Source organism: Gekko japonicus, unplaced genomic scaffold, assembly GCF_001447785.1.
Source record: "Gekko japonicus isolate JY-2015 unplaced genomic scaffold, Gekko_japonicus_V1.1 scaffold10, whole genome shotgun sequence".
Classification (NCBI taxonomy): Eukaryota; Metazoa; Chordata; class Lepidosauria; order Squamata; family Gekkonidae; genus Gekko; species Gekko japonicus.
In genome coordinates this window covers 2,104,055-2,127,584 of record NW_015167526.1, presented here as the reverse complement: position 1 = coordinate 2,127,584, position 23,530 = coordinate 2,104,055, and the positions used below count along the sequence as shown (strand labels likewise).

Genomic DNA, 23,530 nt, shown 5'->3' with positions numbered 1-23,530 from the left:
GCTGGGGGGGAGGGGGTTTGGGGTAGAGGCTCCAAACTTGGAGGGTGCTCACTGGAACCTCTTCCCAACATGCCCACCAAGTTTCAAGGCGATTGGACAAGGGGGTACAATTTTATGGCCCCCCAAACAGGTTGCCCCCAGATCAGCCTTCTGCAGTTTATTCCCGGTTTGCCGCCGAAATTCGGCGGCAATTCGGCAACATTGTATCATATGGCCCTTGGAGTTGGAGGCTCCAAACTTGGAGGGTGGTTACTAGAACCTCTCCCCAACACACCCTCCAAGTTTCATGAAGATTGGACCAGGGGGTCCAATTCTATGGGCCCCCAAACAGGTTGCCCCCATCCCATTGTTCTCTATGGTGGGAAAAAATGTAATTTTTTTCCCACCATAGAGAACAATGGAGGGATGGGGGCAAACTGTTTGGGGGAGTGTGCTGCGTGTTGCAATTTCAAACTGTACATTGCCAGACCAGCCAGCCACACTGCAGCAGAACCATACAAGTGCCCCCCCACCTGCGCTACCAAACTGGGTGCCCAAAACCCCAAAACTACAACTTAGCTCAAACCAAAGAATCTCTCTACAGTAGCAGCAGCACTAGCATGTGCATTGTGCCAGACAGGCCCAGCAGAAGAAACAACCAGAGCAATCTGCCACCTGTGCCAGGCCAGCCAGGTTGCCAATTGCCAGTCAGTGCCCCAAAACCAGAACTAGGTCAAACCAGAGAATCTTTCAAGACAGCAGCAGCAGCCACTAGCCCACTACAGGGAGCAAGTGCATGCCAGCCAGGCCCCAGCAGCAGAAGAACCAGAGCAATCTGCCACCTGTGCCAGGCCAGCCAGGTTGCCAATTGCCAGTCAGTGCCCCAAAACCAGAACTAGGTCAAACCAGAGAATCTCTCCAGACAGCAGCAGCAGCCACTACAGACTGAGGGAGCAAGTGCATGCCAGCCAGCCAGGCCCAGCAGCAGAAGAACCAGAGCAATCTGCCACCTGTGCCAGGCCAGCCAGGTTGCCATGCCAGTCAGTGCCCCAAAACCAGAACTAGGTCAAACCAGAGAATCTCTCCAGACTGCACTGGAGCGGCAGCACACAGGCTGAGGGAGCATGTATGTGCATCGCCAATGCCAATGCCAGCCAGCCAGGCCCAGCAGCAGAACCAGTCCACCACAAGTGTGCCAATGTGCCAGTGCCCAAAAAACCCCAAAAGCAAAACAATCTCTCCCCTCTGCAGTGGCAGCGGCCTACATAGGGGAGCATGTTTGCTAATCGCAGCCATGCCCAGCTGCAGAACCAGAGCAATCTCAACTTCCCCCCATCAACCTCTGTGCCCAGCAATGCAGGAGATTCACACAGAGACGTCTCCCTTACAACCCCAGAGGCCCAGAGGCCCCTCCTCCATGACCAGAAGCGCTATTTGCCTAGCCTGCTTTGGAAATCCAAAGGTGGGCTGCCGAGAGGCTGAAAAGGAGTTGGGAACTTGGGAGTCGGGCTTGGTCCCCTGTTCAGGGCAGGGGACAGCAGCAGAACCTGTGCACTGCACGCCCCTCCCCCAACCACACCCAGCCCGCCTGCTCCATGGCCAGGAGAGACTGTAAGGAGAGATGACTACTAGTCCGCTCCGCTTTGGAAATCCAAAGGTGGCCACTGGCCACAGGCTAAAAAAGGATTGTTACCATTGACCAACCCCCCACTCTCAACAATTCCACCAAGTTGGTTTGGGCACTGATTGGTTGCACCGTGGCACAGGTTGTGGTGGGGGGGGGCAGATTGCTCTGGTCCTGCTGCTGGGCCTGTCGGGATGATTCCCCAACCTGGGAATCATCATATCTCAATCTTTGGGCACCCCCTGGAGAGTTGGCGGCCACTCTGATTTGGCCCCATTGGTTATAATGGACCCGAATTTTTTCGGGATTTTTTTTCGGGATTCGGGAAAATGCATAGGAAGCCATTTCGGGATTGCAAAAGCCGAAAAAAGCCGAAAAACGTTATTTTCGGCTTTTTTTCGGTTCGGGATCCCGAAATGCACATCCCTAGTGGCAGGCACTGCGATGAGAGAGGAAGGCAGAGTCCTTCCCCACGCCCTTCCGGACTGGAGCCCCTCACCCGTTTTGTAAACCTCGTGGCTGCAGCTTGCAGTCAGTCAACAAAGCCCAGAGCCTCTTTGCCTCCCTTCCCGTAAGAAATGCTGGGCTCTTTTCTATGCCTTGTGAAAGTGAAACCAGGATTGGCCGAGACTGCAGTATCAAAAGAAATCAGCAGAATGAAGAAGAAGAGACTGGATTTATACCCCGCCCTTCACTCGCAGTCTCTGAGCGGCTTACAGACTCCTTTCCCTTCCCCTCCCCACGACAGACACCCGGTGAGGTAGGCGGGGCTGAGAGAGCTCTTTCAAGAACTGCCATTTCAAGGACAGCTCTGACAGAACTCTGGCTTGCTCAAGGTCACCCAGCAGCTGCAAGTGGAGGAGTGGGGAATCCAACCTGGTTCTCCCAGATTAGAGTCCGAACACTTAACCACTACACCAAACTAGCTCTGAAACTGAAAGAGAACGATGGGTTTTCCCATTATAGGCTGTTTTGTTTCGTTTTCCATGTTCATTACACTAATTACCGCACGCCCCCATTGTCGTATTTATTGTAATTAGCTAAAGATAACGCACAAGCGTAGAACGGCAAACCACCCTTAGGCTACTGTGTAATTCTGACGAGGTACCACTAGGGGGAGGCGTGAGACTGCTAAATCCCCCTGGCTTCTCTGGTCCTAAAGGGCTGTCGTCACAGTGTAGAAAACCGGCTGGACGAATGGATTCATGCAGCAAAACCAGAATTTTCATATCGCTCAGGAGGCGACTTACGAAGCTGTCCCGAATGCAAACAGAGACATCAAAGGAGGCCTGCATGGCTTGCCGTCCGTCAGACCTGGTCCACCCCCTCCCCACCTTGCTGTGTAGGGCGCCTTAGGGCCCTTGGGTGTCGCAGTCCCAGGGAACCTCTAAGTCAGGTGTGGGCAAATATTTTTGGGTCTAAGAGCACAGCTAGGTCTTTGCCTGGTTTGGAGGACTTGGAGTGCGATCCCGGCTAGAGATGTGAAGGCCCGGGAAAAAACCGGGAAAATTCGGGGAAAAACGTGTTTTTTCCTTAAGTCTTTAAAAAAAATTTTTTTTCCAAAAAATTGATAAAAGAAAAGAAAAAAAATTGATTATGGAACATTTTATTTTAACATGATGAATAAAATATTTTAAGACAAGGTGTTCAAATATTTTCCATATCATTTCTAAAAAATATGTATGGTATCAGATTGATCTAATTTCTGTGCACTGAGGACAAGCAAGTCCTAAGTTGCCAACTGAACTCCCCAATGCAAGAAGAAGATGCATTCCTTCCTTTTAGGAGGTGCTACTGTCACAAGAAAAGAAAAAGGTTTCAGTTTTGTTTTTGCATGTGGGTGGGTATTCTGTTTGTAATAATTCTTTGGATGCACTATACTTTTAATATGCCAGTTGTGATAATTTCATGCCAAGTAAAAATGTCCATAGTCCTATTTTATGTTCCTAAAGTAACAGAATGCTAATGTAGCATTTTTTTCAATGTTTCCGAGAATTTCCGTTTCCCCCCGAAAAAAACGGGAAAGAAACGGGTTTTTTTTCCGAGCTTCAAAATTTCCGGAAATTTTACATCTCTAATCCTTTTTACAAATTTTACATCTCTTCCTGCTGCTGAAATGGGGAGAGCCAGCATCCCACACAGACCCAGAATCGGCCCTGTCCGCTGTCCCAGAGGCTCTTGATCTGTTTAGCACATTCCGAGACACCTCGGGCCCCTCGCCAGGACTGCAGCCCTCTGGGCTCATGTTTCTGAGACAAAACCGCTCAAGGGCTGGGAGAAGGGCCCCTGTTGGCCAGGGTGTCATTTGCCTGCCTCCGCTCTAGGCATTTCTTGTCTCTTTGGCAAGAGGTCTAGCATCACCGTGCTGTGTGTTTTGCTAGCTTCTGGGCCAAAGCCCTCCTTGGCAAATGTGAGCACTGAGTAGCCAGTTTGGTGTAGTAGTTAGGAGCGCAGACTCTAATCTGGGAGAACTGGGCTTGATTCCCTACTCCTCCACTTTCAGCTGGTGGATGACCTTGGGCAAGCCGTAGTTCTGACAAGAGCTGTTCTTGAAAAAAGAGCAGTTTCTGACGGAGCTCTCTCAGCCCCACCTACCTCCCAGGGTGTCTGTTGCAGGGAGGGGAAGGGAAAGGAGTTTGTCAGCTGCTCTGAGACTCCAAGTGAAGGGCGGGGTATCAATCCAATCTCCTCCTCCTCTTCTGCTTCTGCTTCTGCTTCTGCTGCTGCTGCTATCAGGCCTTCTCCAGCAGCCGTGGACTGCCACGGAGCTCAGTGAATGCCGGTTCGTGGCCTTGCCACCCATCTGGTGCTTCGAAGCCTCTCCTACAGAGAGGTTCTTCAAGGCAGAGGGACCCCGGGGGTGGCCAGTGTCTTCAGTGTTCATCCTCTCTCCTTTGGGCCTGTTGGGCGGGGGTTGGTGGAGGCCCAGGGATGGAGAACCGCAAGAGGATCATCGTTAATCTTCTGTGTCCTTCCCTTCCCTTTAGACTCTGCAGCAGCAAGAATGCAAACTCCTGTACAGTCGCAAAGAGGGACAGCGGCAAGAGAATAAGAACAAGAACAGATACAAGAACATCCTGCCCTGTGAGTCGGCGGCTGGGCGGTCCTGCCCTTGAGGGTTTCCTGGCGGGGGGGGGGGGGGTCGTGGTCCATCTGGGTCTCCTGGCCGCTCTTGTGTTTCCTGTCTGCTGATTTGCCACATTTTTGTTCCACCCTCGCTCCAAGAAGCTCATGGCCGTCTGCTCGGCTTTCCCCTTCTCTAAGTTATCTTTACAACAACCCTGTGAGGTACCTCAGGTGGGAGGAGAAAGGCAAGCCAAGGTCGTCCGTAGAGCTTCCATGGCAGGGTGGAGGTTCCCCCCCAAGTTCCCCCCCCCTCTTCCTAGTATGAGCACTTCACCACACGGGCTTGATGCTGAGTGTCGGAGCGCTGTGGCCCAGTGGTAGAGCCTTCGCTTGGCATGCAGAAGGTTCCTAGTTCAATCCCCGGCATCTGCAGTTAAAAGGACCAGGCAGTACATGATGTGAAAGACCTCCACTGCTGTGTTTGGGATTCACAGTTATGTGAGAACCTGAGACCTTGGAGAGCCGCTGCCTGTCTGAGTGTCAGACCCCGGTCCAGTTATACTCGGCAACTCTCTCCTGGCAGTGATACGTTTATTGAGTTATATGCAAGATCTAGAAAGTCACTGTGTCAGAACTGAGGATTTTGGGCAGGCACAAGCTTAATATAGGTAACTCAAAGTAAAGCCACTTCCCTTTCCTCTGAGCACACGTCACATTCACACACACCCCGCCTAAACGTTGTCATCCCAACCAAGTGAAAGATATACATCTTGGTTATCTGCAGTCCAGGTTGGTACAGAGAGTCTTTTCTTTTCTTTTTTTATGGCCCCCCGTAGGGGATTTCTTATTTGCATTTACTAAAAACTACAACGAAATTAGGGAGGGAATCTACACACTATAGGAGAAAGAAAAGAAAACCCACTAAAAACTCAAGGGTTGGAGGTCACATACAGCTTGTAAAAAATTTGCTTAACAATAATAAAGAGCCTAACATTGAGAGTGATCAATCATCATCATAGCTTGTAAAAACATCCCAACAAATCTGACTATATGAAGAGTAGTCCAGGAGAATCGCTATTTAACTTAGACACAAATTACAGAGAACAATGGCATTTCATTTAACCATTATTTTCCCCTCCACCATTAAAAGCAAATTAACAATAAGTCTCCCTTAGTAGATATTAGGTAAAGGTAAAGGTTCCCTTGCTCGAAAGGCCAGTCGAATCTGACTCTAGGGTTGCGGTGCTCATCTCCGTTTCAAAGCCGAAGAGCCCGCGCTGTCCGAAGACATTTCCGTGGTCATGTGGCTGGCATGACTAAACACCAAGGCGCACGGAACACTGTTACCTTCCCACCAAAGTGGTCCCTATTTATCTACTTGCAATTTCTTGCTTTCTTGCTAGGTTGGCAGGAGCTGGAACTAGAGATGGGAGCTCACTCCATCACGTGGCACTCGGGTCTTGAACTGCTGAACTACTGACCTTCCAGCCTGCAGTTCAGCATCTTAACCATTGAGCCACCGCAGCTTTACGTGGCCTCAGAAGACACATAGCCGGCTCACTATTCAGCAGATTGCTGATGGGGGGGGGGTGTAGTCCGTGTGTGCAAAATATAACCTGATTAAATCCTCTTAACTATTTGTGCCTGCAACATCCAAATGTTGCAAATCTTCCCTGCGTGATCTCCCAGAGACAATTTCTGCTCACCCCAGGCGAGCGAGCCTGATTTGGCCCTTGAATGCAGCTCTTTCACAGAGCGTGTCTTGCTATGTCTGTATTTCTGTTCCAGTTGACCACACCCGAGTCGTCCTACATGATGGCGATCCAAATGAGCCTGTTTCTGATTACATAAACGCCAATATTATCATGGTAAGACTTTCTCCCCTCCCCTGGTGTGTGGGGATTTCTCTGGCCCGTGGATTCCTGGCTCGGGTGGGGAGAATAGATTGCACAGCCTTTTCAATCAGGTCTCAGGGAAAGTGGTAAACTTGGGTTTGTACCCTGTAACTTTGCAAGCAGGAGTCCAGGTGATTTCGATGCTTCTCTGTACAAAAAAAAAGTTCTCTGGGTTGGATTCATCCTGTTAAGGCCGAGGCGCCTTCCTCTGCAGGAAGAAACCTCCCCCTGGCAGACGACACTCGCGTGGTCCCTTGTTTATTTTGTATTTACGTCATTTCTCACTGGCGATCAAGGTGGATCACGCAGAGTAAGTCAATGCAGTCAGCAGGGTGAAACATCCAGCAAACAGTGCAATCGGGTTTGGATTTGCAGAAATCTGGAACCGACCAGCAATTCTTCTGCTGGAGGGAAAGGGTCTTTGTGGCATGTTACCCCTGTGAATGTTATTAGCGTCCCAGGGAGCGGGCCAGCCCATCGGGCATCTGGAGAGGTGCATTTTTCAAATAAATAAAGCGTGAGTTTGTGTACAGAGGGCCAGTTTGGTGAAGTGGTGAAGTGCGCGGACTCTAATCTGGGAGCACCGGGTTTGATTCCCCCACTCCTCCACTCGCAGCTGCTGGGTGACCTTGGGCAAGCCATAGTTCTGTCAGAGCTGTCCTTGAAAAAGAGCAGTTTCTGTCAAGAGCTCTCTCAGCTCCACCTACCTCCCAGAGGGTGTCTGTTGTGGGGAGGGGGAGGGGAAGGAGTTTGTAAGCCGCTCTGAGACTCCTTCGGGTAGTGAAGGGCAAGGGTTATAAATCCGATCTCTTCTTGTTATTATTTATTTATTATATTTATACCCCGCCCATGCTGCGAACAGGCTCAGGGCGGCTAACAAGAGCGGTAAGTAAAGGTAAAGGTTCCCTTGCTCGAAAGCCAGTCGAGTCCGACTCTAGGGTTGCGGTGCTCATCTCCGTTTCAAAGCCGAAGAGCCAGCGCTGTCCAAAGACGTTTCCGTGATCACGTGGCCGGCATGACTAAACACCAAGGCGCACGGAACGCTGTTACCTTCCCACCGAAGTGGTACCTATTTATCTACTTGCAATTTCTTGCTTTCGAACTGCTAGGTTGGCAGGAATCAAGAGCGGTACAATGTACCTAATTGGCATAAACCATAAAAGTTTAAAAAACATAAAAATACATACTAACTCATATCAGCATTATAAATATAACAGCAATAAAGTCCTCGCAGTGCTAAAAGGTTAGATGGGCGTGCTCTTCAGATCTAAATTCACGTTGTCTGTCTCCTCCTCCTCCTCCTTCCAAATGTGAGTCCTTTTAAAAAATCTGGTGGATCACCGAGGACTGAGCAACATTATGAGCAGACGTAGTCAAGTTCTTCATAAGCTTGTTCGTGAATGTTGGTCAGTCTTTGGGGACCCGCCAGATTTTTTTAAAGGTTCCCTTTCTGGGTTCCCGGAGACAATTTCTGGTCACTTAAAGTAAGTAACCGTTCACAAGCCTGAGCTGAAGAGACTGGAGTGGGGGGGGGGTGGGGGGAGAAGAACCCCGTCGGCGGCGGGGGGGGGGGGGGGGGGGGGGGGGGGGGGGGAGGGGAGGGGAAGGGAGTGGTGACCGGCAATGTTTCCTCTAAGCTGTGGAGTCTTGTGAGCAAAAATTCTACTTTGTGAGCGACTGGCATTAAAGTTGTGAGTGAGCCATTTGGCTACTGCATAAATGAGTTTGCTCTGGAGCCCTCCCTCCTGAGCTAAGACAAAAATGTGTGAACCGGAGGCTAAAGAAATGTGAGCTAGCTCACACTAACTCAGCTTAGAGGGAACACTGGTGACCGGGGCACACTTAACAGCATCTGGGGGTGTTGGCAAGGAAGCCCTCTCGAGAAAAGGGATGAAGGCAGGGCAGACCTCCGAGATGTTCTTCCTCTTCCCCTCTGCACGAGGGCTTGCCTCACGTGGCCGCTTCTGGCGATGTCCAGGGGGAGGGGTCTCCCTTCTTCTCCTTCTGTTTAATGCCCACAGACCTCTGTCCGACGCGGAAGTGTCCTGAGTTGGGGACGCACCCTGGTAGAACAACCCGCTGACGGCGCTTGCTCTGATTTGCAGCCTGAGTTTGAAACCAAATGCAACAACGCGAAACCCAAGAAGAGCTACATCGCCACCCAGGGCTGCTTGCAGAACACTGTGAATGACTTCTGGAGGATGGTGTTCCAGGAGAACTCCCGCGTGATCGTCATGACCACAAAGGAAGTGGAGAGGGGAAGGGTAAAGAGAGAGAGAGAGAGAGAGAGAGAGCCCCCCTCCCCAGTGGCAGATCTTGATGCCCTCTGTGGTTAGTGTAGCGTCCTCCTGGGCAGGTTGTGGTTTGACCATAAATCGGCTGGCTCCTTCTTCCCGGAGCACTGTTGGTTCCGGGAGAAGGGGGGCAGGGGCCTGAAGGTAAAGGCAAGGCACTGAATTCATGTGCGCATGTCCTCTTAATGGAAAACCGGAGGTCTTGGCTCGACACAAACCAGTAGAGTTTCGTGTGCTCCGCCTTTTGTCCCATCCACTGGCTAGAAGATGGCGTGAGCCCGTCAGGCGGGCGTTGGGGCCGCACCGTGTCCCACCATTCTCCTCTCCCCCAAGCAGAAGCGAGCCAGCATCCTGAGGCCCAGTGTCCCCTGCTTCCCTGTTCCGCCCCCTGGCAGCCGACGCGTTCTGCTCCAGCACTGCCGCTCACTCGACCCACCAGCGAGAGGAGAAGCCGCTCCGGGGTGTGCCTGTTAGTCCGTAACTTCTTGACATGTTCCAGGCGAGCAGTTCTGCCTTCCAAGGGAAAGAGGCAGGTTAAGGATGAGTGAGCCGGAACCCTGCACAGCTTGGGGATTCCGGATGGAACGCAGAAGGCGGCAAGCCAGGGAACCTTTGTGGGGGAGCCCCAGGGCATTGTGGGGGAGTGCCCTCCCCTTGATGTGTCTTCCCCGGCCCTTCTTTTCAGGGGCTTTGTTTTTCCTGCCCCAAGTGTTCACTGCATGGCGCTGAAATTTGAGCTTCGCTGTTCACAAGGATTGGGGATTTCCTTTTATTTCCCTCTCGGGGGTCCTGCACCCATTATTTGGAATGGGGCAAGCGTCCGATTGGATACGCGGAGCACCCGCAGACGTGCCGAGAGCTGGTTATTGATCGTATCGGGTTGCTTCGTTGCGTTCCAGTGTTCCCGGTGCAGTGTGAAATTCTAGCTTTTTACTGCATTCGCCACCCAAAACTGATTTGGCAAGATCTCTTGGCCTGGTGATTTATTCCACTTTCAAGAGGTTTTTCTCAAGCATTAAGGATTTGCTGACTGGTGTTGAGATTTATATAATGGGGGGTGGGGGTGGAATGTTCAGCTTTGCACAAAATATGTTCCTTGAATCAGCTAAAAATCTACGTAAGTCCCACTAGTAAAGCCAACTAGATGTCAGGACCAGTGTTCCCTCTAAGCTGAGTTGGTGTGAGCTAGCTCACAGTTTTTTAGCCTCCGGCTCACACATTTTTGTCTTAGCTCAGGAAGGACGGCTCCAGAGCAAACTAATTTACGCAGTAGCCAAATCACCTGCTCACAACTTTAATGCAAGTAGCTCACAAAGTAGAATTTTTGCTCACAGGACTCCACAGCTTAGAAGGGAGCATTCTCAGGACCCACAGCCAAACAACGGAGCACACACTTCCAAGAAAGGTTTTGCTTTATTGTCAGTACTATGGTTGCAGTAACATGGTCACTGTTAGGAATGACTAGGGGAAGAGTAACCGACCCTCGGCTGGGAAACGAAACTAGTCTCATGGTTAATTAAAGTGGAGACACTACACAGGCAGGAGTGCAAGGTCAGAGATAACAGGGGGAGAAGCAAGAGGAAAGGAATGTGGCACCAACTCGTACACAGGTCAGGCAGGCGAACCCTAGGCCTGTAAACCATATGGCAGCCTAGCTGACACTAGAGCACAATTCCAAGAACTCTTGATCTTCCCCCAGAAGGACAACCCTCTGTTTGCAGCAGCGGATGAGCAGCACATTCTCTTTCTCTCTGGCAGCTGTTAGTGCGGCTTCTAGGGCTGATACGAGCTCTTCTGGGCCTGACCCACGGCCCAGACACTCAACAATCAGGAAGTCTCCAGGGACTAGGAAAATCAGTCACGAGGAGCCGAGCTGCTCAGGGTAAAAAACAAACAACGATGGGAGGAGCCAATGATGGCATTAAAATAACTTTCCAAAATAACAAGAACAATGCGATATAAGTTATGTTGTCGAAGGCTTTCACGGCCGGAGTTCAATAGTTGTTGTAGATTTTCCGGGCTGTACAGCCGTGGTCTTGGCGTTGTGCTGTTGCTGTTGTTCAGTCACACAGTCGAGTCCGACTCTTCGCGACCCCATGGACCACATCACGCCAGGCCCTCCTGTCTTCTTGTCGTCCTCCAGAGTTTGCTCAACTTCTTGGCATTGTAGTACCTGACGTTTTGCCAGCAGCTGTGACTGGCATCCTCAGAGGTATAACACAGAGAGATGGAGTACTCTCTGTGTCAAGGTGAGAAGAAGAATGGTAGGCAGGTAATTGATATCTACTCAGGAAGGTGGGGTAGGGCTGAGTCATTATCTTGTAGGAGTTCCCCAGGCTGTGACATGCTAATGGAGAATTTCAGCAGCCAATCCATATGCAAAAGAACCTTCTCAGGAAAGCTCCTCTATTAGCATGTCACAGCCTGGGGAACTCAGCCCTACCCCACCTTCCTGAGGAGATATACATTACCTGCCTGCCATTTTTCTTCTCACACTGACACAGAGGGTACTCCATCTTTCTGTGTTATATCTCTGAGGATGCCAGTCACAGCTGCTGGCGGAACGTCAGGTACCACAATGCCAAGACCACAGCCCGGAGAATCCACAACAATGAAAGGCTATAGGTTGTTTTTGTTATTTTGGAAAGTTATTTTGTTTCTTTGGGGAGTTGTGCTTTCGGTTTTTCAGGTCTTAGAAGGGGACGGAGTGTGGGGAAGGAGGCCTGGGAAGGCAGAGTCTCCACGGAAACCCTGAGGGGAGCAGGCTGGCAGATTCACACGTGGTCTGAAGCGACCCTCCAGGTTATCAGGCTTGTGGTCCCTTCTGAATGATGGCCTCCCCAGAGTCTGTGAGGGAAGGGAGCCCCACCTTGCTGGATTTAAGGAAGTTCTGCTTAGACAGGCCTCCAGGGAATGTGTTCGATACAAAGTTGGAAAGCTGTCCCTGAATTGACTTTAGTGGGTTGTCCTTTGCCGTGTTAAATGCTGGACGTATCGACGCCAATGCGAGTCTCATGTGTGAGCCAGAGGCTAAAAAAACTGTGAGCTAGCTCACACTAACTCAGCTTAGAGGGAACACTGGTAGTCAGTGTAACTTGACAGGAGGAGTCCACATAGTCATAACATTTTCCAAACGGCCTTTGCAAAGACGCCCATTCTAGATACTCGGAAGAGGCGTTTCCTTCGACTTCTTCAGTTTGCCGGCTATGTAAGTGGAACCTGATTCCAGCATGTTTTAACAGACCGCAAGGTTCATAGTGTAAGGAGCGAATCGTAGGTTCTCGAGCCAGCCGACCTCGATAGGCCAGTGGACTGATTTGTTCTAAGGCCGTTTCAGGTGTGTTCCTCCTAGGCCAGTGTCTTAGCCTTCACCCTCCAAGGCCCTCTTTCAACGCCCTGCTTGGTCCCTTCTGCATCTGTCCCATTTTTCGTCCTTCCCTTCCTCCGAGGAGTCCCAGAGTCGTGTACGTAATTCTTCCCTCCCTCCGTGGGATGTCTGGGGCCCGGGCGTGCTTGGCCAGTGGTCACTCTGTAGGTTCTCGGTGTCTGTGAAGGACCAGTAGAAGATCCTGGCCAATGGCCGCCAGAGACCCTTTGCCCGCCCTTTCCTCCATGATAGGGGGGCAGCTCTGCCAATCACTGCCAGGAACTTTGTTGCTACCCCCCCAAAAAAAATTCCTCCTCGTATTGTAGTATGGAGCGATTCTTCTTCAGCTCCGTTCTCCAGTGCTTCTCCTTGTGTTGGCAAGCAAGCTAGAGTCGGGCACTGTGTGAGTGGAGTCCCTGCTGGCCCCTTCATGCTGTCCAGGTGCCTGCCCACGCCTGCCTCATTGCCTCCTGCCCATGCTGGTATTCAGTGCTTTGGCCTCTTGGGAGGGAGTGTGGCTCAAAAATGATGGTCACAGTCACAGAACAGACCGCAAAAAGAAGAAACTGTGAGGTAACTGCGCTAGAAAATATTTCAATAAACAATCACAAAATATATACAAAAATGTGTACAAAAATCATATAAATGCACAAGGCAGTTGAAAATGGTGTGACGATGGTCTCCGGAATGTTCTATCGTTTCGATACTATTCTTCTTCCAAAAGTGGATGAAAGCAGCGACTCTTGGTCTGTCATTTCAACAAGTCTTGTGCATTTATATGATTTTTGTACACATTTTTGTATATATTTTGTGATTGTTGAAATATTTTCTAGTGCAGTTACCTCACAGTTTCTTCTTTTTACGGTCTCTTGGAAGGGAGTGCCAGTGCAGGCCAGCCTGCCTCCCTCAGTCACAGAGAGCGGATCGGGAGCCTTCTGTTTCACGGGAGACGACGCCACTAGAATCCGATTCCAAGGCAAACATATTGGTGCCACTTGGTCTGTCCCGCTTCTTCTTTCCTCGGGACTGGCAGCCAAGGACCTCCCTCCTTGAGGCGTTCACCAACAAGCGCTTGGTTTTCAAAGGCAGTGCCGCGGGCTCCCCAGAGTGCCTCAGCAAGAGATCTGGGGGTCGGGTCCCAGCCGCGAGTGCCCGCGCGTTCTGCGTTTCCTTTAAGGCCATCTGTTTCAGTTTCTTGTTCCTCTTTCCAGCGGGCTGTGAAATGCTCTCCGTCTTGCCAGGAACCATGCCAGTCGCTGTCTGGCTGCTGTCATCGCTTGGCTTAGGGAAATTAACTTGCGCGGTTTTGTTTTTATTTCCGGCATCTCCAGATCGTCTTTGTGTTGATCAAACACAAGGCGGCCGGGGACACTTCCCAGTCTGTGCGCAGCGCTCCGTGTGGGAAACGTCCAGCCCTGGCTGGGTAGGGTGGCTGGGGTGCAGAAGGACCGTGGGCCAAGCCAAGGGTAACAACACATGGTCACTGAGGCAGGCCCCTATCTGTGAACCGGGTCCCAGAGCAAGGGCGACTGGGTGAAGACCAAGAGACAAGCTGGGAATAACCCGCGGGGCCAGAAACCGTGCTCCTTTTGAGTGGTTTATGCTCGCCTGGCAAATCAAATCGCCTCGCTCGCCTGCCCAAATGTGCCCCAAAGAAGAGCAATAACTTCAGTGAAGCGTTGCTGCCTAGTCGCCTGGATGCAGTTCTCGCTCACCCTAGGTGACTCAGACCGTTGTGGTTTACAAGCCTGACTTAAGCAGAGTGCAGAATGTGAGCTACCAGGGAGGAAAAGGTTTGCAGCAGGCAGGCATAAGCAAAAAGAGAGCAGGCAATTGATGTTTCTTTCTGATTTGGGCCGAACCTGAACTGCTGTGATCAGGCCTCAGTCATAAACACACAACTCTCTCCCCCACCCCGGTTTTTGTCTTCTAGAGCAAGTGTGTGAAATACTGGCCGGATGAGCACGCACTAAAGGAATACGGCGTTATGCGCGTCAGGAATGTCAAAGAGAGCGCTGCTCACGATTACACGTTACGAGAACTGAAACTTTCAAAGGTTGGGCAAGTAAGTGCGCAAAGTCCTCGGGTGCCGTGACGTCTCCGGCATTGTAGCCAAAAAATTTTTTTAAATCCCCAGAACCACGCACGAGGGCAGCACGAACACGTCCGTGTTGTCCCCTTCTGTCAACGTCCCTAATGTGGAAGTTTAAACTGTGAGCTCCACAGTTGCCCGCTCCCCCGTTCCTCTGCAAGTTGCTTTGCTGTGAACGTGAATGCCATTCTTACCCGCGTAATTAGTGATGTGAATGTGGCTGCAAGCATTGAAGCATGCGTTTTGGAAGGAGGGGTGTAATGGTTTCAAGTTATGTGTGTGTTTCCTTAAATGGTTGGTGTCAGTAGAACACGGGGGGTGAAAGTGGGAGATGAGCGAGTGAGGTGATTGGTTGGTGCAGGGCTCTTTTTGTAGAAAAAGCCCAGCAGGAACTCATTAGCATAATAGGCCACACCCAACAGCAGGAACTCATTAGCACATTAGGCCACACCCTAACAGCACCACTCATTAGCATATTAGGCCGCACCCCCATGTTACCAGAAGTGTGGTCATCCAGCCACACCAACCTTTTGCTTCTTATTCTGTTTACCTTGTTTGTTGTCAAAACCCAGAGCTTTTTTTTTAGCAGGAACCCCTTTGCATGCTAGGCCACACACCCCTAATGTAGCCAATCCTAATGAGTTCCTGCTGTTGGGTGTGGCCTATTATGCTAATGAGTTCCTGCTGGGCGTGGCCAACTCAGGAGCCAGCCGGAACTCCGTTCCTGTGCGTTCCTGCCCAAAAATAGCCCTGGGTTGGTGACTGAGAGTGTGGGCGGAGCTAGGAGGTGTGCATGTGTGTGTGCGCGTGTGGAGCGAGAGAAGGCCGAGGGTTCTGTCTGAAATTTGAAGTTTGAAGACTGAAGTCAGCAGTTGTCAGTTGTGGTCGATCTACACAGAGTCTGAGAAGCGGTCTTCTCATTAGAATCATATTCAAGACAGGTGGCTAGGTTCTGCGCCCAGGTATACAAGGAACGCAGAAAGCGAGGCAAATAGACCATATCTCTAGTTTTATCAAAAATTGTTTCAGACTGACTTTTTAAATGGTTTAAAAGGTTTGAACTGTAGTTCTACTTTTTCCTTTATATTTTATATAACTTACAAGCTTTTATGTTACTAAGGTTTTTACTGGTGCGTGACCAGCTATGATAGTATTGGGAATTTTTCTATTTTTATTTTAAATTGTTATGTACTGGTCGAAGACTGTAATAATAAACTGACAGACAGATTCCATTAGAATCATATAGAAGTGCTGTGAAAGGCATTAAGATTCTAAAGGAAGGAGGACATACACTTAAGGGAAAGATTCTACTGAGCAACTTAACAAAACATCTTGCAACTAATACATTTCTTTTACCAATAAAGTTTTATCTTGTTTATTGTTAACCCAGAGTCTTATCCTCAGAACCACATAGTCCAGCGAAGGAGCCTTAAAGCTCAGGCACAATACCGTGGGAAAGGTTAATGAAAGACTGGGATTATATTCCCGGTGGCAGCATTACATACACTGAGTGAGTGAAAGAAACAGCCAGGAATTTAAAACCACATCATACCTAACCACACAAAATAAGAGAGAGGTACCGTCACAGGAGCTGCGGTGGCTCAAGTGGTTAAGACGCTGAACTGCAGGCTGTGGAAGGTCGGTAGTTCAGCAGTTCGAGACCCGGGTGCCGCATGACGGAGTGAGCTCCCGTCTCTAGTTCCAGCTCATGCCAGCCTAGCAGTTCGAAAGCAAGAAATTGCAAGTAGATAAATAGGTACCACTTCGGTGGGAAGGGAACAGCGTTCCGTGCGCCTTGGTGTTTAGTCACGCCGGCCACATGACCACAGAAACGTCTTCGGACAGCGCTGGCTCTTCGGCTTTGAAATGGAGATGAGCACCGCAACCCTAGAGTCGGATTCGACTGGCTTTCGAGCAAGGGAACCTTTACCTTTACCGTCACAGGGGGGTGACGTCTTCTGGCCTGCAATGCAGTAAAAATGGTCCATCAGCGCTTGTCGTCTCTGTGAAACTCCCAAGAGACACAGAAAAGAGAGCCAGCATGGTGGCCCAGTGGTTAATGTCAGTCTATGATCCGGGAAGCCCAGGTTCGAATCCCCACTCTGCCGTGGAAGCCGGCTGGGTGACCTTGGGCCAGTCACGCACTCTCTCAGCCTAACCCACCTCTCACAGCTGCGGTGAGGATAAGGTGGAGGAGTGGAGAACGGTGGTGGCTGCTTTTGGTCGCTGGGGGGAGGAAGTGAATAAGAGGAGATCAGTCCCCCCCCCCCCAGTTTTTTAAAAATTTAAACAACCATACCTCAAATAGAGAGGAGCAAGATCGTTTTAAGGGTGTTCACTATTTAGAACGCCACTCTTACAAACAAAGCCATTTTTTAATCTTTAACAAAAGAAGGGAACGACTTCTTTTCCTGAGAGGAATCGAATTATTGGATACCATATGGAAACCAATGATGCTTGATGACCTTCACTGGCTTGATTAGAAATACCATTTGCGATTTCCCCCCATAATGAATTGCATCCATACCTTATCATACCACCCAACAAGAGACGGGCCTAGATTCGATTTCCACTGAGACGCAATGGTGAGTCTCGCCGCGGCAATCAGGACAGAGATTGTCTCTTTTCTTTTGTTTCAAAGGAGGAGGGTCTGGCCATAATTCAAGTTACATCAGTTCAGGAGTGAAAGGGGAGCACCAAATTCATGATCTCACTGATTGCAGCGACAATAGCCTTTCAGAAGCTATGGATATAGGGACACACCCACCAACGGTGCCAAAATGAACCAATCTGCCCGCAGCCTTTCCAGCACAATGGAGATCAGTCCTCTGAAAGGATCCTCTTTTAGAAGCTTTTGCAGTTTTTCTCGTGGTTCTAAAACTCCGGCTGCTCCTTTGGGTTCCCTCCCAGTGTTCCCTCTAAGCTGAGTTAGTGTGAGCCAGCTCACAGTTTTTTTAGGCTCCGGCTCACACATTTTTGTCTCAGTTCAGGAAGGACGGCTCCGGAGCAAACTACTTTATGCAGCAGCCAAATCGCTCGCTCACCACTTTAATGCCGGTAGCTCACAAGGTAGAATTCTTGCTCACAAGACTCCACAGCTTAGAGGGAGCCTTGGTTTCCCCCTTCCTCGCCCTTCTTGGCTGCCCGATGGCCAGGTGGGAATGTGAGAGACCTAGCGAGGCCTCTCGTAACCCTCTCGGGGGGGGGGGTGTCTCCTCCAGGGCAACACCGAGCGGACAGTCTGGCAGTACCACTTCCGGACCTGGCCGGACCACGGAGTGCCCAGCGACCCCGGCGGGGTTCTGGATTTCCTCGAGGAGGTCCACCACAAGCAAGAGAGCATCGCGGAGTCCGGCCCGGTCGTGGTCCACTGCAGGTACTGCGGCGGGTGCGCTGGGCTGTCGTCAGGCTCCGTCTTTGGCCCAAAGAGGCAGAAATGAACTCTTTTCCCCCCCTCTTCTCTCGACAGCGCTGGGATTGGTCGCACCGGGACATTCATCGTGATAGACATCCTCATCGACATCATCAGAGAGAAAGGTGAGTCTCCCCCCCCCCCCCCCCCCGACGTAAGCCCATTGCGGCTCTATCATGAAGTCACCGATAGCCCACGGCTAAATAGCGTCAGCATCAGCCACATATATGAAATACACCCATGACGTGGCCTTATACCAAATCAGACCCTTGGTCCGTTTAAATCAGCATCGGCCGTTCTAAAGAGCAGTGGCTCTCCAGGGTCTCAGGCCTTTCGCATCCCCGACTGCCAAAATCTTTTAACTGGAGATGCCAGGGATTGAAGAGCCAGTTTGGTGTCGTGGTTAATCCCCACTCTGTGGTGGACTGCGCGGACTCTCATCTGGGAGAACCGGGTTTGATTCCCCACGCCTCCACTTGCACCTGGCTGGGTGGCCTTGGGCAAGCCACAGTTCTCTCAGAGCTGTTCTCTCAGGAGCAGTTTCTGTCGAGAGCTCTCTCAGCCCCACCCACCTCATAGGGTGTCTGTTGTGGGGAGGGGAAGGGAAAGGAGTTTGTAAGCCACTCTGAGACTCCTTCGGGTGGTGAAGGGCCATGGGGTATAAATCCAATCTCCTCTTCTTCTTCTTGAACCTGGTTCCTTCTATATGCCAGGCAGATGCTCTGCCACTAAACCACAGTATGCTGTCTTAACCCTCCCTGCTAAAGTTTGCTTGTTGTGGGCTTCCTCCATGCCCCACTGAGCAAAGGCCTGGTCTCTATTGGGGCTAGCCAGCGAGGGGACTCTCGGAGGCACTGGGCTGGCTGCGGTCAGAAACCGTGCCGGGATCAAGAAACCTTGAGCTCCTCCAGCCAGGCAGACCCTGCACAGGCCAGTGTAGGCACGACGGGTCTGTTGACGGTACCGGCTGCGATAGCCACAAACGGAGGCTCCTCATTCAGTGGCAGTCCGCCCCTGAAGATGAGTGAAGATGCTATGCTTTCCTGGTAGATAAGGATGCCCCCCCCCCCCCGATGGGTGTTGGGCTGGCCGCTGGTAGAATCGCGGGGCTTAGATGAACCCTGGTCTGATCCAGCAAGGCAGGCTTGAAGAACAGGCTCGGTAAGTTCATGGCGCGCAGGTCTGTCAGCAGCTCTTAGCTCCCAGGTAATGGAACCTCCCCAGTCAGAGGCAGTATACCTGTGAGTAATCAGGTGTTTGGGCTAGAGGAAAGCCCTCACCTGTGTAGCCCTGCTTGGGGGCTCCCTGCTGTGAGAACCAGGATGCTAGGTTAAGTGGACCTTGGGTATGGTTCAGTGGGGCAAGTCTTACTTCTGTCTTGTCCCCCCTTCCCCCCCAGCCAATCCAGCTGGCTTCGTAGCAAGGTACATATAGCACTGAATATATATATCGTATATATAGTACATACATTGTAAATATAGTCCATCTTAGGAGCGAGTGGAGCTGCCTTCCAAACCACTGCAGCAGGTCTCCGGGGTCTCGGGCAGAGAAAGTGCTTTCTCAGCATCTGCTGTCTGAGGTCCAGGGCTTGAACCTTGGTCCTTTGTTGCAAAGGACAGGACCTGCCACTGCTCCTGACTTGTAAGCTGCATCTGTTGGAGGGCTCAGGTGTCAGACTCCTGGATAAATCAGTTCCCAACAACATTCAGTCTGGAGAATGATAGGTTTATTGAGACATTGATAGGATCCAGACTGGACACTGGTTGGTTTAGAACTGAGTTTAAAGGCATGAAGGCAGTAGATATACAGGGTTCAAGCAGGGGCCCTAAAAGGCCCAGGACCAATCATCCCTTAGTATTCCACCCGCCAAAAGCAACAGCCAGCAACCCCCTTACTATGCCATCCCCCTCGCTATGTAAAATGAAGTCAAATGGTGAAAGCTGAGACCCAAGGACGCCTGGGTTCCCAAAGGTGATAAGAGTGCCTGCTGCTTCAAAGCAACCTAGCAAAAGCAAAAGCATTTCAGTTTCACTCTCTCCCACACCCCCTCCTCCTTGGTTGCTATGACGAACGATCTGTAAGATGCAGAGCGAGTTTGACATCAGGTGACAATGCTACCTTACATCTCGTTGCACTAAGCATCTTCCCACCTTCCCCTAGGCGTGGACTGTGACATTGACGTTCCAAAGACCATCCAGATGGTGAGGTCCCAGCGGTCTGGTATGGTGCAGACCGAGGCCCAGTACCGGTTTATTTACATGGCGGTCCAGCACTACATCGAAACGCTACAGCGCAGGATCGAGGAGGAGCAGGTACATTCTTTGAAGCGGCCTTTGTTGGACTCGGTGATTAAATGGCCTGGCTTGAGCGCTTTCTGATCAAGGGTTTTCCATCTCAACCCATGGGCGCTATCAGCCAAAGAGCTCTAAGACTTAGGAGGCAGACCTGCAAATAGGTCTGGCCAAAGTTAATAGACCACAGTTCGTTTATTTTTTTGATTATTTTATACCCTGCCTTTTTTTCCAATGGGGGACCCAGTGCAGCTTATATGATACTCCTCTGTTTTATCCTCACAACAACCCTGTGAGGTAGGTTAGATTTGTACCCCACCCTCCCCGCCATAGCAGGCTCAGGACGGCTCACATAAAAAAAGCACAATAACAATAAATATCATGGCATCCAGGGGTCATTTCCTGCAGGAGCACACAGGAGCAGAGCTCCGGCACTAAAGAGCCCAGGGGGCGGGCATATGCAACAAGCCCCACCCCCTGCTCCAAGCAGCCCTCAGTCAGAGCAAGAAGCAGCCAGGTAAGTTGCAGAGATCCCTCCCCCCGGCCCCCCCGGCCCCAAACAGTCCAGTGGCACCTTTAAGACCAGGTTTTATTCAGGCACAAGCTCTCCCTCCTCTGCGAGGACAAATCTGCACGTTCTCCCGCCCCCCAATAGCTAGCAATCCAAAAGAGTCCAGTGGAGCCTGAGCGGTGGGTGTTGCCTTCTGACACACTTCCGGTGAGGTCAGGGGGTGTGGCATATGCAAATAGATTATGCTAATGAGTTATGCTAATGAGCTCCTGCACCTCTTTTTCTACGAAATGGCCCCTGATGGCAACTAAAAACAATCCATCGAACAGTTCACAAACAGTTCATTAAAACCATTTACAATATACAAGAAGGGGGACCCGTGATACTTGCTGGGGGGAGGAGCTCCATGCAGAGGAGGAGGAAGCAGCCGCAGGTAAGCTCCCCCCCCCCCCGGCACCAATGGCGAGGCCCGCACGGCTCCCAGCCGTCGGGCCCACCAAGCTTTCTCCCCCCCTTTTGTGGCCGTGGCAGCGGCGAGGCCTCAGCGGCCAGCCCGCAAAGCCTTCACCCGCCCCCCTCTCAGTGGCAGCGAGGCAGTTCTCAGAGCGTTCTCTGTGCATGCGCAGGAAACGTGCTTTTACTTTTGGGGGGGTTTAAGTATCCCTCCTATAGTTTTTTATAGATTTCAGATTTTTCTGCACATCTGGGAATTGCCTCAAATGTGCAGGAAAATGTCTTTGCCCCCAATGTGCGGATTTAGATATCCGCACGCAGGGGGCGCCTTGGCTATTAGTATATGGATTAAAGTGCTAGCAGTTGACTTAGAATATCAAGACAGTCTCATACATTCTATAATTTTGCTTGACATCAGCACGTTGGTCGTTCTCAATTATGGTCGGCAAGCACAGGCTGTCAGTAATGGGCCAGGCACCAGGCTTCAGTTGTTGCTAGCGATGTTGGCGGCTCCGAGTTGAAAGCCTGTCGGAAGAGGCTCTGGGAGGGCCCGGATCTCCTCAGGGAGCTCGTTCCACCAGTGTGGAGCCGCCACCGGGAAAGCTCCGGCCCTGCTTCCAGCTAGCCTGGCGTCCTGGGGACCTGAAAGGGCCAATCGGTTTCGCGACCCTGACCAAAGTGCTTTCTGGGGTACATATGGGGAAAGGCGGTCCCTCAGGAATGTCGGACCCTGGCCATGTAGGGCTTTAAAGGTCAGAGCCAGCACCTTGAAGCGAATCTGGTATGCTGTCGGCAGCCAGTGCAGCGCCTTCAGTACAGGCTGGATGTGCTCCCTCATGGAAGCCTGGCCGCAGCATTTTGCACCTCTGCAATCACTCCTAATTTCGGGGCAATGAAATTTGGTAGGAATCTGAGACTGACAGGGGAGAAGACTCTTTCTGGAGAGGGGCAGATCAGGTGCCTGGTCTGTCGTTTGAAGCTGGTTCGGTCAAGATTGCATTGCAGCGATTACTCACGGATGCCAGTCCCAAGGGCCCGGCCTCTCTCCAGGAAAGAAGCAAGAGAATGCTGCCATTATGAGAAACTGTGCTTGGCCGTGCAGTGTGACGCACCCAGCGTGGTGTCGTGGTTTAGAGGGCTGGACTGGAGATCTGGGAGATCCGATTTCAGCCATCCAGTTTGCCATCGAAGCTTGCTGGGAGATCTTTGGGCCAGTCACAGACTCTCAGCCCGACCTACCTCACAGGGTGGTTGTTCTGAGGATAAAATGGAGGACCGAAGAACAGTGTAAGCCACCCTGGGTCCCTGTTGGGGGGGGAGAAGTGGGGTATAAATTATGTATTTACTGTGCCATTTTTCTACCTGTTCTGATGCAATCGTATATCGTTGTAAACCGCTGCAAGCTCTTAATTGAAGAGAAGCAGCATAGAAATTTGAAACTGACAAATAAATGAAATCAATAAAATATAAATGAAGTCAATAACCTGAGAGCCAGTTTGGTATAGTGGTTAAGTGTGCGGACTCTAATCTGGGAGAACCGGGTTTGATTCCCCACTCCTCCACTTGCACCTGCTGGGTGACCTTTGGTGAGCCATAGTTCTCTCAGAGCTGTCCTTGAAAAAGAGCAGTTCCTGTCAGAGCTCTCTCAGCCCCGCCTACTTCACAGGGTGTCTGTTGTGGGGAGGGGAAGGGAAAGGAGATTGTAGGCCGCTCTGAGGCTCCCTTGGGTAGTGAAGAGCTGGGTATACATCCAATCTCCTCCTCCTCCTCTTCTTCTTCCTCCTCCTCCTCCTTCTTCCCTGGCCACCAATGCTCCCTCTGAACTGTGAGCAGAAATTCTACTTTGTGAGCTGCTGGCATTAAAGTTCTGAGCGAGCAATTTGGCTACCACCTGAATTAATTTGCTCTGGAGCCCTCCTTCCCGAGCAAAGACAAAAATGTGTGAGCCAGAGGCTAAAAAACTGTGGGCTAGCTCACACTAGCTCAGCTTAGAGGGAACACTGCTGGCCCCCTCCATGGGGACCTGGTCAGTGGAGGCTGCTTGTTACCCGGGGTGGGAGGCGATGCGGTTGTTCTTCGAGACAGAACAAAACAGTTTGCACACGTGAGAGCGATTCTGTAAGTGTGTTTTTTTGGGCTGGGGGGGATTCTCTCATTTCAGAAGAGTAAGAGAAAAGGACACGAGTACACCAACATTAAGTATTCTTTAGTGGACCAGGCAAGCGGAGACCAGAGCCCTCTCCCGCCCTGCACTCCCACGCCAACCTGTCCTGAGTAAGTAGCCGGCCGCACCTGAAATCCCAGCACCTACTTTGCCAAGTTGTTCAGGATCCGAGTGCTCAAGGAATTGGGGGGGGGGGGACAATTTAGATGCAGGAGGTGGGAGCAGGCACAGAAATGGAGTTAGGGGGCATACCAAGGTGCTGTTTTCTATATTGTTAATCTTCACTTCGCCCGTTTTCATTGCCAGTGTTCCTGACTGTTTTCATCTCCCACCAGTTTTGCACAATTGACCCTGAAAAGCTAAAAAGCTAAAGCTTGTGTCC

At 51.1% G+C, this 23,530-nt stretch overlaps 1 protein-coding gene across 2 annotated transcripts in view; it reads left to right on the top strand.

The window, feature by feature from the left end:
- PTPN11 (protein tyrosine phosphatase, non-receptor type 11) overlaps positions 1 to 23,530 on the top strand; it is a 48,315-nt gene that overhangs the window by 22,059 nt on the left and 2,726 nt on the right. The window contains exons 7-14 of one of the 2 annotated variants that reach the window (XM_015413272.1): positions 4,591 to 4,687; positions 6,458 to 6,537; positions 8,670 to 8,828; positions 14,159 to 14,290; positions 17,539 to 17,693; positions 17,787 to 17,854; positions 19,890 to 20,041; positions 23,146 to 23,258. In XM_015413272.1, coding sequence (XP_015268758.1) covers positions 4,591 to 4,687; positions 6,458 to 6,537; positions 8,670 to 8,828; positions 14,159 to 14,290; positions 17,539 to 17,693; positions 17,787 to 17,854; positions 19,890 to 20,041; positions 23,146 to 23,258 — 956 coding nt within the window. Of the gene's footprint in view, positions 1 to 4,590; positions 4,688 to 6,457; positions 6,538 to 8,585; positions 8,829 to 14,158; positions 14,291 to 17,538; positions 17,694 to 17,786; positions 17,855 to 19,889; positions 20,042 to 23,145; positions 23,259 to 23,530 lie in introns of both variants that reach the window. The other variant, XM_015413271.1, reaches the window with a different exon arrangement.